Source organism: Tursiops truncatus, chromosome 14 (assembly GCF_011762595.2).
Source record: "Tursiops truncatus isolate mTurTru1 chromosome 14, mTurTru1.mat.Y, whole genome shotgun sequence".
Classification (NCBI taxonomy): domain Eukaryota; kingdom Metazoa; phylum Chordata; class Mammalia; order Artiodactyla; family Delphinidae; genus Tursiops; species Tursiops truncatus.
This window is the reverse complement of record NC_047047.1, coordinates 6,502,828-6,520,582: the sequence shown is the minus strand read 5'-3', so window position 1 is coordinate 6,520,582 and position 17,755 is coordinate 6,502,828. Positions and strand designations below refer to the sequence as shown.

The window sequence follows — 17,755 nt, the reverse complement described above, 5'->3', positions numbered from 1 at the left end:
ATGGTTAAGGGGCTGTTATGGGCCAATACTGTGCAGGGCCCTCAAGTCATATACTACATGCCAGGCACATATTTGATGCACATATTCTTGAACATCAACCTCCCCTAACCCCTTAGTTGCAAGCGTTTAATTCTATTTCTCCTTTTGTAATTCAGGGCTCCTTTTTCCTTAAGGGAAGCATATCCTTCAAGGATATCCTACTCATATACTTGAAGTCACTCGTGTTTATCACGTCGTTGATAAAAAAGATGTTAAAATTAGGTAAAATCTGTGTAATCTGCCTAACACTGGCCCAGTTCTGTTGCACTGTGTACAATTTTACTATTTTATATAATTAACAAGTTCATGCAAAACTCAGTCATTCTATGTGCAAGATTATAGTGACGTATTTCTAGTATTACCAAAGTATCACTGCTTAGACACTAGTTTAGAAAAGCCTGTTCTTCTCTTCGGGTTAAGTAACCCACACTCCCTGAATGCTTCACTGTGAATCAGGCACCCAGTCCGGCAATTACTTCATCTGCTCGCCTGTGGAGCTTTTACTAGTCATTCTTTCTCATCCTAAGTAGCCAGCACTGGATTCAGCCTTCTAATAAGAGATTCTGAATTGTTAAGGAATGCTGCTCTTAATAGGGAAACAAATATTTACCAACCACCTTCAACCTTGGGTTTACTATATCCATCCTTACACTACTACAGCTCAACCGTTCATTCTCCTCCTCCTACACAGAGAGGGACTTGGTTCCTCCCTCTCCATCTTAAGTCAAACGAATGAGGACTGGACTTATGACCACGTGATGCTTACAGCTTATCTGTCTGCCTACCTGACTCTTGTTTCTATTCATGTGGCCTGTACTTGCCCATTTTCTCCCATTTCCCATAATAATTTTGAATCTGTGTTGGCCTCCTGCTTACCAGTCTAAAACCAATAAGAAGTCATCTATGTGCCACTGAATTTAACTCTCAACCCTTCACTTATGTCACTGATCAAAAGATGTTCAAAAATGATCTTTTCATGGACAGCAGCAATATGTTCAATCTGAGATGAACTTCAGAATATAAAATGTGCTGATTTGGATTAGAAGGAACACAAGCCCAATGCTATGCTCTGCCACAGAGACTACCCGCTAAATATTAATTGCATTAAAATGATTATTCAGGAGAAAAGCACTCAATGCTTGATTTGGAAATAAACATACTTCTGTTCAGGCAATGATAAAAAACTATCCTCTCATTATTTATTCACTAAGTATTGTTAGTTAACAATTTTATTGTTCATTTGCTTTCATTCCCAAGCATATTTTTTAAAACTATACTTGATTAATAATTTAAAATACTGTATTATACAGTAGCCTTTGGATATTGTAGTAAAGCATTAAAGGAAGATCTAGATAGGGAAGAGATAAAACAGCAATAACTCATCCCCTACCACCACTGTACCACATTTTAGCATTTGGATCACTATATGCACAAAGGGGTGCAACAAAAACATCTAGATGAAAATTTATAGTTATTGCAAGGATGTTATAAACAATCCTGTCGTCTGTATCACTGTCTGTGAGAATATATGGGAATAATGTCTCTTGTCGTCTGTATCAGTGTCTACGAGAATATATACGAATAATGTCTCTTGGACCACAATGTGAGAAAAGTCTCTGCTTCTCCTAAGTGACTGAGTTCATATTTAAGGTCAAATGATCCTTGAAGCCCCTCAAGTTTCCCTTTTCACTTTGGTTGCTAGGAATCTCAGAGTCAACTTGGAGGCTACTTTTACTCACTAATAATTGTATGAATTTTGGTAAGTCACCTTATATCCATCTCTGAATAAGAGACCTATGAGCAGCATTGCGGTTTGGCAGACTAAGTTAAATATGGTCATTTCAGGAGCTCTGAATGACTTTGCTGTTTGGCAGAGCAAACCACTTAATTAGAGCTCCCATCACATATGTCTCCAAATAACAATTAGGGACTCTACAATTCCTTCCTCCTCATCCAAGGCTACTCTGATGATTGGTGAAGTTTCACTGAAAAATCTTAAAAAGGATGCTTTTCCATAAACGTTAAGAAAGGGATATTTTAAAAGCTTTTGATTTGTGTGCACAGTAAAATAACCCAGTGCAGCGTCTGAGTCAGAGCTGCTGGGCTCTGGGCTTCCTGGAGTGGAGCATATTAGTCCATTTATTCCACCAGCAGTCTGATGCTTTGTCTTTGACAGTGGATTGCAGGAGGTGTGGCATCAAGGGTCTAGGTGACTTTGTGTGTGGCCATCACATGCCAATCTCCTTCAACCATTGATCTATCATTTCTATGTGTTACTTTTTATAAGCCTGAGAACGTACCAAGATTTAGTACAAAAAAATTTTTTTATAAGAGAAAGAATACTCTCAAAAACTCAGTAGAAATTGGAAATTACAGACTACCTCAAGAGATGAAACTGTTTTCATCAAACGTTTATGCCCATTTCGAGACTTGCTCTTTTTATGTTCACTCAGACAGGCAGGACAAAGGATTTGGGTCTGGAAGCTAGTAGTGACATGGCAAAATTCCAAGCAGGAAGGTTGAGTAGTTGTTAGGGGTTTCCTGTGCCCCAAGATTCATACTGAAATTTACAGATCAACACTTAAACTACATATAAAAACAGATCGTAAGTGATGTATTATGTATCAATGCAAAATGTTCCCTAAAAAAAAATAAGCTGCTATACCTGGCAGCAGTTATCATACCTGCCATCATCCACCTGAAAGGATGCTGAGTGGTACCCGAATGGGGTGAACTGAGTTATGGCAGCCGAGGGGCTGGAAGAGGGGGTCTGTGTACCTGGGAAATGTGCACCACGAAGGCAAAACCTGGGCTAGGCGGTAAAGAACCCCACACTGTTAGGGCTGGGATGTGAAACTCCAAGAAGCACTGGGTACTTGAAAGCAATTTAACACGTTTAAAGCTCTGGGTGGTAAAGGTTAACTTCTCTGCTGATTCACCAGGACTGTCTTGTTGAGTTGCCAGAATTTACAAGCACAAAGTAATGACCGGCAAGGGAAGCGCCCCAAGGAAAGAGAGGAACGGTTCACCTGCATCAGGGATAGGAGGCTCAGACACAGCATCCTGTGGCACGTGGAAGTAACTCAGAGATCCGTGGGATAACGTATGGCTCTTCAGCACCAAAGAGGGCAAGGCTGCATTCACGTTGCTAAGGGATAGGGAACCCTGGTTTCTCCAGGCGATTAGCCTGCAAAAGGAAGGCTGCTCTACTTAGTAACGTAAGAACCTAGCAGGATGAGAGGCTTATGGCAAAAACCTACCGTGACCCGTGGGAGAATGTCTGCCCAGGAAACTAACGATCAATAGCTCCGTACTGTATTTAACTACAGTTCTATGCTTGATGACAAACACAGTCCATAAACGTCGCTTGGTAATTTGCATGGGCAAAAATTATTAGCTAAAAGTCACACGTGAGGCATGCGTGCGTGCAAACACCACGTGACTGATTACAACATGTCTTCATACTTATAACTCTGCTGTATGTTCCCATTAAGACCCAGTAAATTACTTCTCTGCACCACTGATGATGAAGATTTTTCTCCATTAGGGTAGCTTCCAATCACACAGACTTTCAAAAGGTCATATTTTTAACCTGAATAAATGTAGTTGTATTTCTCACCAAATGGTCCCTTGGAAATCAGAAATCACTAGGGTACGAAGAGACCTGGGGCTACGTATTCAATCAGGAAGCCATACATTTACTGAAGGGCAGGTACTCACAGGGTCATACATCCCCAAATGATAACACAGGGAAACAAATTCCTAGCTTATGGTTTCTGTACTAGGGATTGATTTTTGCTCTGTCAAAATCACACATCCATGAGCAAAATAAATCATTATGGGCATTTTAAGCCACTAAGAAGACTCAAGGTGTTACTTAAATAATTATATTAAACAAATACTAAACTCTTGGTAGTCTTTTTTTCTCACAGGTGTATGTGTTATCCATGTGAATCTTTGTGTGTGTGTGTGTGTGTGTGTGTGTGTGTGCGCATTCTAATACTGAACAAAAAGGTAACTATATTGTGGATAATAAGAACAAGGTTTCTCCCTGTCAGAAAAGGGAGCTATGAATACAGGAAGAGAGGAGACTAGAATTATCCCTGTGGAATTGGACTGGAATTAGAGGTATCAGTGTGAACCCTAATTTTTGTTAGACAGAAAGGTAGATAAATGAGATGGATGGATGGATGATAGATGTTAGATAGATAGTGAAGTAGTTACAGATGTGTGTATGTATTTTACATACCTGTTTTAATATAGCATTATTATACAGATAGATAGATAGACAGATCACCTAGTAGCTTTGTCGAAGGGAAGGGCCTAGTAGCAACGAGTACACACAGTGCCCAGATCTTGGTTTCTAAAAACCATTTCTGCAATAAACAAAACCAGGGCTGCCTGGAGAAATGGCTGATTCCAGGTCTGGGGTTGGAGAATTACAAAATGATCTGTGAACATTGTGCTGTACCAGAAAAAGAAATAATGAGGAATAATGAGGATATGTCAGATGTAAAAAAGTCAGCTTGAAGGGAATCCCACTGCCCAAATCTAGGATAATTTGAGCACTGAAATAATATGAAATAATCAGTTATAAACCATTGACTAAAATAAAAATCCATGAATTCATATTGGTTAAATAAAGTAGAAAGGAAGCTCTTCCTTACAGAGGAATGCCACCTAATAAATGTAGTGGTAATTATGCAATTAGAAAACCACCATCTGGCAAGCACCACTATAATAACTGATTCAGGCAAGAATTATCAATGGGTGCTAAAGCTATTGAGTGAAAGCTTCATGATAAATAAGGTGTTGACATGGTCTCAAAGATACCTACTGACACTACTCATTAATAATTTCAGCGGAGAAACCTGACAGATACCACCTTAACCAAGTGATGATGTTCACACCACCAGTAACAGGAGAAATTGATATCATGGACCTCTGGACGTGATGTTTTGAAGAAGACTGGCACCCTTACGATGGCATTCCTACCAAAAACGCAAAACTCGAATCTAATCGTTAGAAAACATTAAAGAAACCGAAATTGACGAACAGTCTATAAAATACTGGCCTCTGGTCCTCAAAAATGTCAAGGTCATGAAAGACAAAAGGAACTGAGGAACTGATGCCTATTAAGGGAGCCTAAAAAGACATGTCAACTAAATGATCTTAAAGTGGATCCTGGACCAGAAAAAGAAAGAGAGACATCATTAGGACAATTTGAGAAATTAAAATAAGGTCTAGAGATGATAGCATTGTCTTAATTTTAAATCCCTAATTTTGATCACTGTACTGTGGCTGTAATAAGAGAATGTTCTTTCTTTGGGGGGAAATATACACCAAGGTATTTAGGAATATATAAGCATCATGTCTGCAACTTATCATCAAATGGTTCAAAACAAATTATATGTACATATGCCAATGGATTTTATATTATACACACATACAGGAAGCAAAGCGAGGAGAAGCAAAGGGAAGGGAAAGGGAGGAGAGGAGAGAAAAAGAGAAAAATAAAGAAATGTGGTTAATGTTGGGGGAATCTGAGTGAAAGGTGTAAGGGAATTCCTTGACTCTTCTTGCAACTTTTAAGGATGAAATTATTTCAAAGTGAGTGTCTTAAAATTATACAGATGTGGAAAGATGAAAACATTCACTTAATAATGGAACAGGTTAATTAAAATGCTATATATTAACTTCTAACAGTAGTTAAAATGAAAAAATATATAGAACCACATGGACCAACAGGGATAGATGCTGAAATCATGTCAAACGAAAAAGGCAAGTCAGACAATGTCATGGACAGTTCAGCATCATTTATGCAATTTAAAACACATATGGGAAATATGACCGTTAAGGTATTTAGTAAAATTCTTAATAATTTTTTTGACATGGGGTCCTACATTTTCATTTTTACCTGGGCCTCAAATTACGTAGCCCCATAAACTATTATATTTTATTTCTTTCATACCAAAGAATAACCAAAATGAATTAGTTATTTCTGGATAGTACGTATCCAGGTGTTTACTGTATTATTTTATGTACTTTTCAGTATTTCAATATTTTTTTCAAGTTAAAAAGTATCTTAAGTTCATCTTAAGATGCTAATATAGCCTGTGGTGATAAAACTAGAAAAAAGCAGCAAAAGCAACCTGATAGTCAACATTTCAAAGTTTTTTTTAAGGTTTGTTATATTTATTTTTCTATAATTTACATTTAAGGAAAAATAATGTCACTTATATAAAAACATAGCATCGTGATAAATCCCTTGATTTTCTCTTCCAACCAAACTGCTCCTCCTACTTGCCTATAAATAAGATCTAGAACCACACTGATAAGAGAATCCTGCTAACTTAGTGTTTTGTATATTTCAGATATATCATAGGCTAAAAACTGGGTAGTTTGGAATACACATGGCTCCATGGATTTGTGTCTCATCCCCGAAGCAGAACTATTAACATCTCTATCCAGTCACTTCCCTCTACATAAATAGAGCAATTTCACAGCTGGCCTTTCCTGTTTTCCCTGTTCATTTTCCCTGCAACTTAAGTTCTGTCTTTTGCATTCCTCCTTGTTTTTCTTATTGCCAGATGTCTTTGCTACTCAGGATTTAGTTTAATTTGTCTAAATCCTAAGATTTAGTCCTAAGACGTGGAGATCACCTTCCTCCCCACAGATACACCAGAAATACATCTACACGTGGAACAGCTCCTACAGAACACCTACTGAACGCTGGCAAAAGACCTCAGAACTCCCAAAAGGCAAGAAACTCCCCACGTACCTGGGTAGGGCAAAAGAGAAAAGGAAAAACAGAGACAAAAGGATAGGGATGGGACCTGCACCAGTGGGAGAGAGCCGTGAAGGAGGAAAGGTTTCCACACACTAGGAAGCCACTTCGCGGGCGGAGACGGGGGGTGGAGGGGGGGGAAGCTTCGGAGCGGCGGAGAATGCAGCAACAGGGGTGCGGAGGGCAAAGCGGAGAGATTCCCGCACAGAGGATCGGTGCCGACCAGCACTCACCAGCCCGAGAGGCTTGTCTGCTCACCCGCTGGGACGGGCTGAGGCTGGGACCTGAGGCTCGGGCTTCGGAGGTCAAATCCCCAGGGAGAGGACTGGGGTTGTCTGCGTGAACACAGCAGGAAAGCGCCTAGTGCACTACAGCTAGCGGGGAAGAAGTCCAGGAAAAAGTCTGGAAATAAGAGGCAAGAGACCATTGTTCTGGGGTGCTCGAGGAGAGGGGATTCACAGCACCTCCTAAACAAGCTCCAGAGACGGGTACGAGCTACGGCTATCAGTGCGGAACCCAGACACGGGCATGAGACGCTAAGGCTGCTGCTGCAGCCACCAAGAAGCCTGTGTGCGAGCACAGGTCACTATCCACACCTCCCTTCATGGGAGCCTGTGCAGCCCGCCACTGCCAGGGCCCTGTGATCCAGGGTCAACTCCTCCGGGAGAACGCACGGCACGCCTCAGGCTGGTGCAACGTCACGCTGGCCTCTGCTACCGCAGGCTCGCCCCGCATTCCGTACCCCTCCCTCCCCCCGGCCTGAGTGAGCCAGAGCCCCCTAATCAGCTGCTCCTTTAACCCCGTCCTGTCTGAGCGAAGAACAGACGCCCTCCAGCGACCTACACGCAGAGGCGGGGCCAAATCCAAAGCTGAACCCGAGGAGCTATGCGAACAGAGAAGAGAAAGGGAAATCTCTCCCAGCAGCCTCAGGAGCAGCGGACTAAATTCCCACAATCAACCTGATGTGCCCTGCATCTGTGGAATACCTGAATAGACAACGAATCATCCCAAACTTGACGTGGCAGACATTGGAAGCAACTGTAGACTTGGGATTTACTTTCTGCATCTAATTTGTTCCTGGTTTTATGTTTATCGTAGTTTAGTATTTAGAGCATATTATCACTGGAAGCTTTGTTTATTGATTTCGTTGCTGCCTTCCTTTCTTTTTATATATATATATTTGTGTGTGTGTGTGTGTGTGTGTGTGTGTGAGTGTGTGAGTGTGTATGTGTATGCTTCTTTGGGTGATTTTGTCTGTATAGCTCTCCTTTTACCATTTGTCCTAGGGTTCTGTCTGTACGTTTTTTGTTTTTTGCTTGTTTTTTTTTTTTTTTTTAGCATAGTTGTTAGCACTTGTTATCATTGGTTGATTTGTTTTTTGGTTTGGTTGCTCTCTTCTTTCTTTTTTTTATTACTTTTTAACTTAAAATTTTTTAATGATAGATTTTATTTTTTTATTTTAAACTTACTTTTCTCTTTCTTTCCTTCTTTCTTTCTTTCTTTTCCTCCATTTTCTTCTGAGCCATGTAGCTGACAGGGTCTTGGTGCTCCAGCCGGGTGTCAAACCTGAGCCTCTGAGGTGGGAGAACCAAGTTCAGGACGTTGGACCACCAGAGATCTCCCAGTCCCACATAATATCAAATGGCAAAAACTCTCCCAGAGATGGCTATCCCAACGCTAAGACCCAGCTCTCTTTAACCACCAGCAAGCTACAGTGCTGGACACCCTATGCCAAACAACTAGCAATACAGGAACACAAACCCCACCCAGTAGCAGAGAGGCTGCCTTAAATAAGGTCACAGACACCCCAAAGCACACCACCAGAGGCGGTCCCACCCGCCAGAAGGACAAGATCCATCCTCATCCACCAGAATACAGGCAACTAGTCCCCTCCACCAGGAAGCCTAAAAAACCCACTGAACCAACCTTACCCACTGGGGTAGACACCAAAAACAATGGGAACTACAAACCTGCAGCCTGCGAAAACAAGACCCCAAAAACAGTAAGTTAAGCAAAATGAGAAGACAGAGACATACACAGCAGATGAAGAAGCAAGCTAAAAACCCACCAGACCAAACAAATAAAGAGGAAATAGGCAGTCTACCTGAAAAAGAATTGAGAGTAGTGATAGTAAAGATGATCCAAAACCTTGGAAATAGAATAGAAAAAATACAAGAAACGTTTAACAAGGACCTAGAAGAAATAAACAGCAAATAAACAATGATGAAAAGCACAATAAATGAAATTAAAAATTCTCTAGAAGGAATCAATCAATAGCAGAATAACTGAGGCAGAAGAATGGATAAGTGACCTGGAAGATAAAATAATGGAAATAACTATCACAGAACAGAATAAAGAAAAAAGACTGAAAAGAATTGAGGACAGTCTCAGACAGCTCTGGGACAACATTAAACACACCAACATTCGAATTACAGGAGAAGAAGAGAAAACAAAAAGGGACTGAGAAAATATTTGAAGAGATTATAGTTGAAAACTTCCCTAATATGGGAAAAGAAATAGTCAATCAAGTCCAGGAAGCACAGAGAGTCCCATACAGGATAAATCCAAGGAGAAACACACCAAGACACATATTAATCAAACTATAAAAAATTAAATACAAAGAAAAAATATTAAAACCAGCAAAGGAAAAGCAACAAATAACATACAAGGGAATCCCCATAAGGCTAACAGCTGATCTTTCAGCAGAAGCTCTGCAAGCCAGAAGGGAGTGGCAGGACATTTTTAAAGTGATGAAAGGGAAAAACCTACAATCAAGATTACTCTACACAGCAAGGATCTCATTCAGATTCGACAGAGAAATTAAAACCTTTACAGACAAGCAAAAGCTGAGAGAGTTCAGCACCACCAAACCAGCTTTACAACAAATGCTAAAGGAACTTCTCTAGGCAGTAAACACAAGAGAAGGAAAAGACCTACAATAACAAACCCAAAACAATTAAGAAAATAGTAATAGGAGCATACATATCGATAACTACCTTAAATGTAAATGGATTAAATGCTCCAACAAAAAGACACAGACTGGCTGAGTGGATACAAAAATAAGACCCGTATATATGCTGTCTACAAGAGACCTACTTCAGACCTAGGGACACATACAGACTGAAAGTGAGGGGATGGAAAAAGTTATTCCATGCAAATGGAAATCCAAAGAAAGCTGGAGTATCAATTCTCACATCAGACAATATAGACTTTAAAATGAAGACTATTACAAGATACAAAAAGGACACTACATAATGATCAAGGGATAGATCCAAGAAGAAGATATAACAATTGTAAATATTTTTACACCCAACATAGGAGCACCTCAATACATAAGGCAAATGCTAACAGCCATAAAAGGGGGAACTGACAGTAACACAAATATAATAGGGGACTTTAACAACCCACTTTCACCAATGGACAGATCAGCCAAAATGAAAATGAAATAAGGAAACACAAGCTTTAAATGATACATTAAACAAGGTGGACATAATTGATATTTATAGGACATTCCATCCAAAAACAACAGAATACACTTGAGAATTCTTCTCAAGTGCTCATGGAACATTCTCCAGAACAGATCATATCCTCGGTCACAAATCAAGCCTTGGGAAATTTAAGAAAATTGATATCGTATCTACTATATTTTCCAACCACAACGCTATGAGACTAGATATCAATTACAGTAAAAAATCTGTAAACAGTACAAACATATGGAGGCTAAACAACATGCTACTTAATAACCAAGAGATCACTGAAGAAATCAAAGAGGAAATCAAAAAATACCTAGAAACAAATGACAATGAAAACTTGATGACCCAATACCTATGGGATGCAGCAAAACCAGTTCTAAGAGGGAAGTTTATAGCAATACAATCCTACCTCATCAAACAAGAAACATCTCAAATAAACAAACTAAACTTACACCTAAAGCAATTAGAGAAAGAAGAACAAAAAACCCCCAAAGTTAGCAGAAGGAAAGAAATCATAAAGATCAGATCAGAAATAAATGAATAAGAAATGAAGGAAACAATAGCAAAGATCAATAAAACTAAAAGCTGGTTCTTTGAGAAGACAAACAAAATTGATAAACCATTAGCCAGACTCACCAAGAAAAAAAGGGAGAAGACTCAAATCAATAGAATTAGAAATGAAAAAGAAGAAGTAACAACTAACAATGCAGAAATACAAAGGATCATGAGAGATTACTACAAGCAACTATATGCCAATAAAATGGACAACCTGGAAGAAATGGACAAATTCTTAGAAAAGCACAACCTTCCGAGACTGAACCAGGAAGAAATAGAAAATATGAACACACCAATCACAAGCACTGAAATTGAAACTGTGATTAAAAATCTTCCAACAAACAAAAGCCCAGGACCAGATAGCTTCAGAGGTGAATTCTATCAAACATTTACAGAAGAGCTAACGCCTATCCTTCTCAAACTCTTCCGAAATATAGCTGAGGGAGGAACACTCCCAAACTCATTCTACAAGGCCGCCATCACCCTGATACCAAAACCAGATTAAGATGTCACACACACAAAAAAAACTACAGGCCAATATCTCTGGTGGACATAGATGCAAAAATCCCCAATGAATTACTAGCAAGCAGAATCCAGCAGCACATTAAAAGGATCATACACCATGATCAAGTGGGGTTTATCCCAGGAATGCAAGGATTCTTCAATATACGCAAATCAATCAATGTGATACATCATATTAACAAATTGAAGGAGAAAAACCATATGATCATCTCAATAGATACTGAAAAAGCTTCTGACAAAATTCAACACCCATTTATAATAAAAACTCTCCAGAAAGTAGGCATAGAGGGAACTTACCTCAACATAATAAAGGCCATATATGACAAACCCACAGCCAACATCGTTCTCAATGGTGAAAAACTGAAACTGTTTCCACTAAGATCAGGAACAAGACAAGGCTGCCCACTCTCACCACTATTACTCAACATAGTTCTGGAAGTTTTTGCCACAGCAGAGAAGAAAAAGAAATAAAAGGAATCCAAATCAGAAAGGAAGAAGTAAAGCTGTCACTGTTTGCAGATGACATGATACTACACGTAGAGAATCCGAAAGATGCTACCAGAAAACTACTAGAGCTAATCAATGAATCTGGAAAAGTAGCAGGATACAAAATTAATGCACAGAAATCTCTTGCATTCCTATACACTAATGATGAATAATCTGAAAGAGAAATTAAGGAAGCTCTACCATTTACCACTGCAACAAAAAGAATAAACTACCCAGGAATAAACCTACCTAAGGAGACAAAAACCTGTATGCAGAAAACTATAAGACACTGATGACAGAGATTAAAGATGATACAAACAGATGGAGAGATATATTACGTTCCTGGATTGGAAGAATCAACATTGTGAAAATGACTATACTACCCAAAGCAATCTACAGAGTCAGTGCAATCCATATCAAACTACCAATGGCATTTTTCACAGAACTAGAACAAAAAATTTCACACTTTGTATGGAAACACAAAAGACCCAGAATAGCCAAAGCAATCTTGAGAAAGAATGATGGAGCTGGAGGAATCAGGCTCCCAGACTTCAGACTATACTACAAAGCTATAGTAATCAAGACAGTATGGTACTGGCACAAAAACAGAAATATAGATCAATGGAACAGGATAGAAAGCCCAGAGATAAACCCATGCACATATGGTCACTTTATCTTTGATAAAGGAGGCAACAATATACAATGGAGAAAAGAGAGCCTCTTCAATAAGTGGTGCTGGGAAAACTGGACAGGTACATGTAAGAGAATGAAATTGGAACACTTCTTAACACCATACACAAAAAGAAGCTCAAAATGAATTAAAGACCTAAATGTAAGGCCAGAAACTATAAAACTCTTAGAGGAAAACATAAGCAGAACACTCTGTGACATAAATCACAGCAAGATCCTTTTTGACCCTCCTCTTAGAGAAATGGAAATAAAAACAAAAATAAACAAGTGAAACTTAATGAAACTTAAAAGCTTTTGCACAGCAAAGGAAACCATAAACAAGATGAAAAGACAACCCTCAGAATGGAAGAAAATATTTGCAAATGAAGCAACTGACAACGGATTAATCTCCAAAATATACCAGCAGCTCATGCAGCTCAGTATCAAAAAAACAAACAACACAATCCAAAAATAGGCAGAAGACCTAAATAGACCTTTCTCCAATGAAGATATACAGTTTGCCAACAACCCATGAAAGTATGCTCAACATCACTAATCATTAGAGAAATGCAAATAAAAACTACAGTGAGGTATCACCTCACACCAGTCAGAATGGCTATCATCAAAAAATCTACAAACAATAAATACTGGAGAGGGTGTGGAGAAAAGGGAACCCTCTTGCACTGTTGGTGGGAATGTAAATTGATACAGCCACTATGGAGAACAGTATGGAGGTTCCTTAAAAAACTGAAAATACATCTACCACATGACCCAGCAATCCCACTACTGGGCACATACCCTGAGAAAACCATAATTCAAAAAGAGTCATGTACCACAATGTTCACTGCAGCTCTATTTACAATAGCCAGGACATGGAAACAACCTAAGTGTCCATCATCAGATGAATGGATAAAGAAGATGTGGCACATATATACAATGGAATATTACTCCGCCATAGAAAGAAACGAAATTGAGTTATTTGTAGTGAGGTGGATGGACCTAGAGTCTGTCATACAGAGTGAAGTAAGTCAGAAAGAGAAAAACAAATACCGTATGCTAACACATATATATGGAATCTAAAAAAAAAGGTTCTTATGAACCTAGGTACAGGTTAGGAATAAAGACGCAGACATAGAGAATGGACTTGAGGATACGGGGAGCGGGAAGGGTAAGCTGGGACGAAGTGAGAGAGTTGCATGGACATATATACACTACCAAATGTAAAACAGATAGCTGGTGGGAAGCAGCCGCATAGCACAGGGAGATCAGCTCGGTCCTTTGTGATCACCTTGGAGGTGGGGGGGGGACAGGGAAGGGAGATGCAAGAGGAAGGAGATATGTGGATATATGTATATGTATAGCTGATTCACTTTGTTATACAGCAGAAAATAACACATCACTGTAAAGCAATTATACTACAATAAAGATGTTTAAAAAAAAAAAAATCTACTAACGAACATCTCCATCAGCTAATTCCTAGTTCTTTAGACACTCTGCGGATCAGGATTACTGACCATGTCACCACACACTGTGTTCCACTCCTGCCTTCCACAAAGATGGTGCCACTATCAGAAAAGCATCTGTGCGAGCATCAGTGCTTGTAATATTAAATGCTCCAATCTTTAATTCTTTTTTTTTTTTTTTTGCGGTATGTGGGCCTCTCACTGCTGTGGCCTCTCCCGTTGCGGAGCACAGGCTCCGCACGTGCAGGCTCAGCGGCCACGGCTCACGGGCCCAGCCGCTCCGCGGCATGTGGGATCTTCCCGGACCGGGGCACGAACCGCGTCCCCTGCATTGGCAGGCGGACTCTCAACCACTGCGCCACCAGGGAAGCCCCCATCTTTAATTCTTTGAAGGATAAGTACAAGCATCACTTGAAACCAAAACCTAAGAGAAGCAGCCTCCAAGGGCCAACTTTATATACATTTCAGTCTTGTTTTCAAAGCTTATTATGAAACAGAACAGCAGCAATAACATTTAGTAGCAAAGTTCCACATGAAGTCTAAACTTGGAGGTCTTAGTCCCTTCTCTGTCATCCAAAACCACTTTTGCACAAAACTTCTATATCCCCCCTATGGCCCCATAAAAAAGGTACTTTTGGGCTTCCCTGGTGGCGCAGTGGTTGAGAGTCCACCTGCCGATGCAGGGGACACGGATTCGTGCCCCGGTCCGGGAAGATCCCACGTGCCGCGGAGCGGCTGGGTCCGTGAGCCATGGCGGCTGAGCCTGCGCGTCTGGAGCCTGTGCTCCGCAACGGGAGAGGCCACAACAGTGAGAGGCCCGCGTACCGCAAAAAAAAAAAAAAAAAAAAAAAGGTACTTTTCATCTGCGGCATGAAAAAGCATGGTTACCCTGCTTTGAAAAGCAGGAAGTGTTATTAATCCTAATCATTATTGTTATTGCTTTATGGTATACCTTAAGTTACCATCTGATTTTTATGAATATAGATAATAATCATTCATTCTCATGGTCGTCTAGAATCATTTCCCTCCACTGTTAATGTACTTCCCCATAAAGGACATGGATGAAAAACACTGGGGGCACCTAATCCTTTTATGGATGATTCATGAGCATAAAACTATTAATGTTTATCTCTTAAGTGTAATTACCATAATTCTCAGATCAATGCCCACGGTTGAACACATCAATTAAAACTAGATGTATAATTTTCATGTTTCAAACGAATTTAATTGTGTGAAGAAAATCCGTTGTATGCCCTCTTGTATATATCTTTCAGGAGGCATTACTTTGCCAATTCTAGAAAGGGTTGTGGTTCCGTCTATGAACTAATCCAATCCTGTGGGCAGCTGCTATCAAGACCAGGGCAGCCATGCTTGTTCAGAGTATTTTAGTAGACATCTAATAGGTCAACTTTGCTCATAATATATTAAGTTCAACTTACTGTAATATTTTTCATTAAAAAAGTATTCCCTACTAAAAAAGTTTCATAGTAGTTAATCTTTTTTCTCCTTACTAATTAGTAATTCCATTAAGGAGAATGTTAAAAGTAATACAGTTTCCCAAATTAAACCTGAAGCAAAAGACAGAAAATTTAAAAAAAAAAGAGGAAATTAATGAAATGGAAAAGTGACAAACAGAAAAAGAATCAACAAAGCCAGAAATCAGTTCTTTAAAAAGATTGATAAAATCGATAACCACCTAGCAATACTGATCAAGATGAAGAAAAGACAGAGAAAACAGAAATTATCAATATTAAGAATAAAACAGTGACCATAACTACAAATTACACAAAAATTAAGAGCCTAAGGAGGGTGTATCATTAATAACTTTATGCCAATAAATTTGACAACCTAGATGAAATAGAAAAATTCCTTGAAAGATACAACTTACCAGAAGTGACATAAAAGGACATAGAAAATCTGAATAATGTTGTATCTGTTAAAGAAATTGAATTTGTAATTAACCAACTTCCCAGAACGAAACTCTAAGACTAAATGTTTCTGGTGTTAAATTCTTTCAAAAATTAATCACAGATAATACCTGTCACACACAATCTTTTAGAAAATAAGGAAGAGAGTGTTTCCCAACTCATCTTATGAAGTCATTATAATCTTGGTATCAAAACCAAAGATAAGGAAAGAACATTACAGATCAAAATCCCTCATGAACAACAATATAAAACATCTTTAACCAAATATTATCAAACCATCTGGAAATATACAAAGAAGGATAATATACTATAACCATGTAGAGTTTACTCCAGGGATTAAAGGTTAGAAATCAATTAATGTAGTTCACTGTATTAACAAATTAAAGGGGAAAATTCATATGATCATTTCAGTAGATGCTGAGAAAGCACATGACACATCCATTTATCTCCAAAACATAACCCATTGTGTTACAACACCCATTTATGTGAAAAACTTTCAGCAATCTAGAAAGAGGAGAACTTCCTCAGCCTCTAATGGACACCAAAAAAACAAAACAAAACAAAGAAAGAAACAAACAACTACAGCTAACAAAACTAAACAGGGAAATATTAAATGTTTCCCCCTCAGGTTGGGAATAAGAAAAAATGTCTACTCTTTCCACCTCTATTCAACATTTTACAGAAGTCTTAGCCAGTGCAGTCAGACAAGCAAGAGAAATAAAGTCATACAGATTGGAAAGGAAGAAGCAAAACTTTCTGTATTCAGTGATGACATACTGTGTACATAAGTCTGAATAAATCTACAAGAAAACTACTAGACCTGACAAATGCACTCGGCAATGTCACAGGATATAAAGTCAATATATTAGCAATACAAATCACTAAAAGTACTACTTATAAAAGTACAAGAAATACCAAATACCTAGGAATAAATGTAACAAAAGACATGTCAGATCTTTATACCAAAACTCTAAAACATCGCTGAGAGAAACTAAGGATGACCTAAATAAATGGAAAGACACACCATGAATGCATGAATTGAAAAACTTAACATTGTTAAGATGCCAATTCTTCTCAAGTTGATCTAAAGACTCAAAACAATTCCAGCCAAAATCCCAGCAGGGTTCTCTCAAAAGAAAATGCACAAAAATAAAATTTGAGACAATCATAGACCTAAACATAAGAGCTAAAACCACAGCAACAAAAACTACTGGAAACAATGAGAATGGTACATCACCTCTGTAGCGTTCATTGTCCCAAGTCATCCAAAACCTCAACCTAATCATGAGAAAAACTCAGATAAACCCAAATTGAGGGGTATTTACAAAACTTCTGGAGTAGTCTCCAAGATGTCAAGGTCATAAAATATAAGGAAAGACTGAGGAATTGTCACAAACTAGAGAACGTTAAGGCGTCATGACAACTAAATGCAACATGGTGTCCCGGATGGGATCCTGGAACACCACAAGGACCTTTTACTTAAATTTACTTAATATATTGTACTGATGCCCATTCCTTGGTTTTGATCATTGTACCATGCTCATGTAAGATGTTAACATCAGGGACAGCTGGGTGAAGGGTATGCAGGCACTCAGTGTACTATCTTTTGCAACTCCTCTGTAAATCTAAAATGATTTCAAAATAAGTTTTTCAAAAGCTATTAGAACAAAGTATAGACTAATAATTCATGATGTTGAAGTAAGCAAAGATTTTTAGAGAGAGTACAGAAAAGAATAAAACATAAAAGAAAAAAGTTGGATTTCATCACAATTTAAAATGTCTGTTCATCAAAAAGTACCATTGAGAGAATGAACAGGTAAGCCGCAGAATGGG

General features: G+C 38.8%; 1 protein-coding gene across 14 annotated transcripts in view; it reads right to left on the bottom strand.

Annotated features, from left to right (window-relative positions):
- The window catches only part of AFF3 (ALF transcription elongation factor 3), a 568,741-nt gene that overhangs the window by 378,611 nt on the left and 172,375 nt on the right, over positions 1-17,755 (bottom strand). For 10 of the 14 annotated variants that reach the window (XM_073791036.1, XM_073791035.1, XM_073791040.1 and 7 more), the window contains one exon: positions 8,296-8,400. The exons of the other annotated variants lie outside the window; for them this stretch is intronic. In XM_073791036.1, the coding sequence (XP_073647137.1) occupies positions 8,296-8,400 (105 nt within the window). The remainder of the gene's footprint in view (positions 1-8,295; positions 8,401-17,755) is intronic. 14 annotated transcript variants of the gene reach the window in all.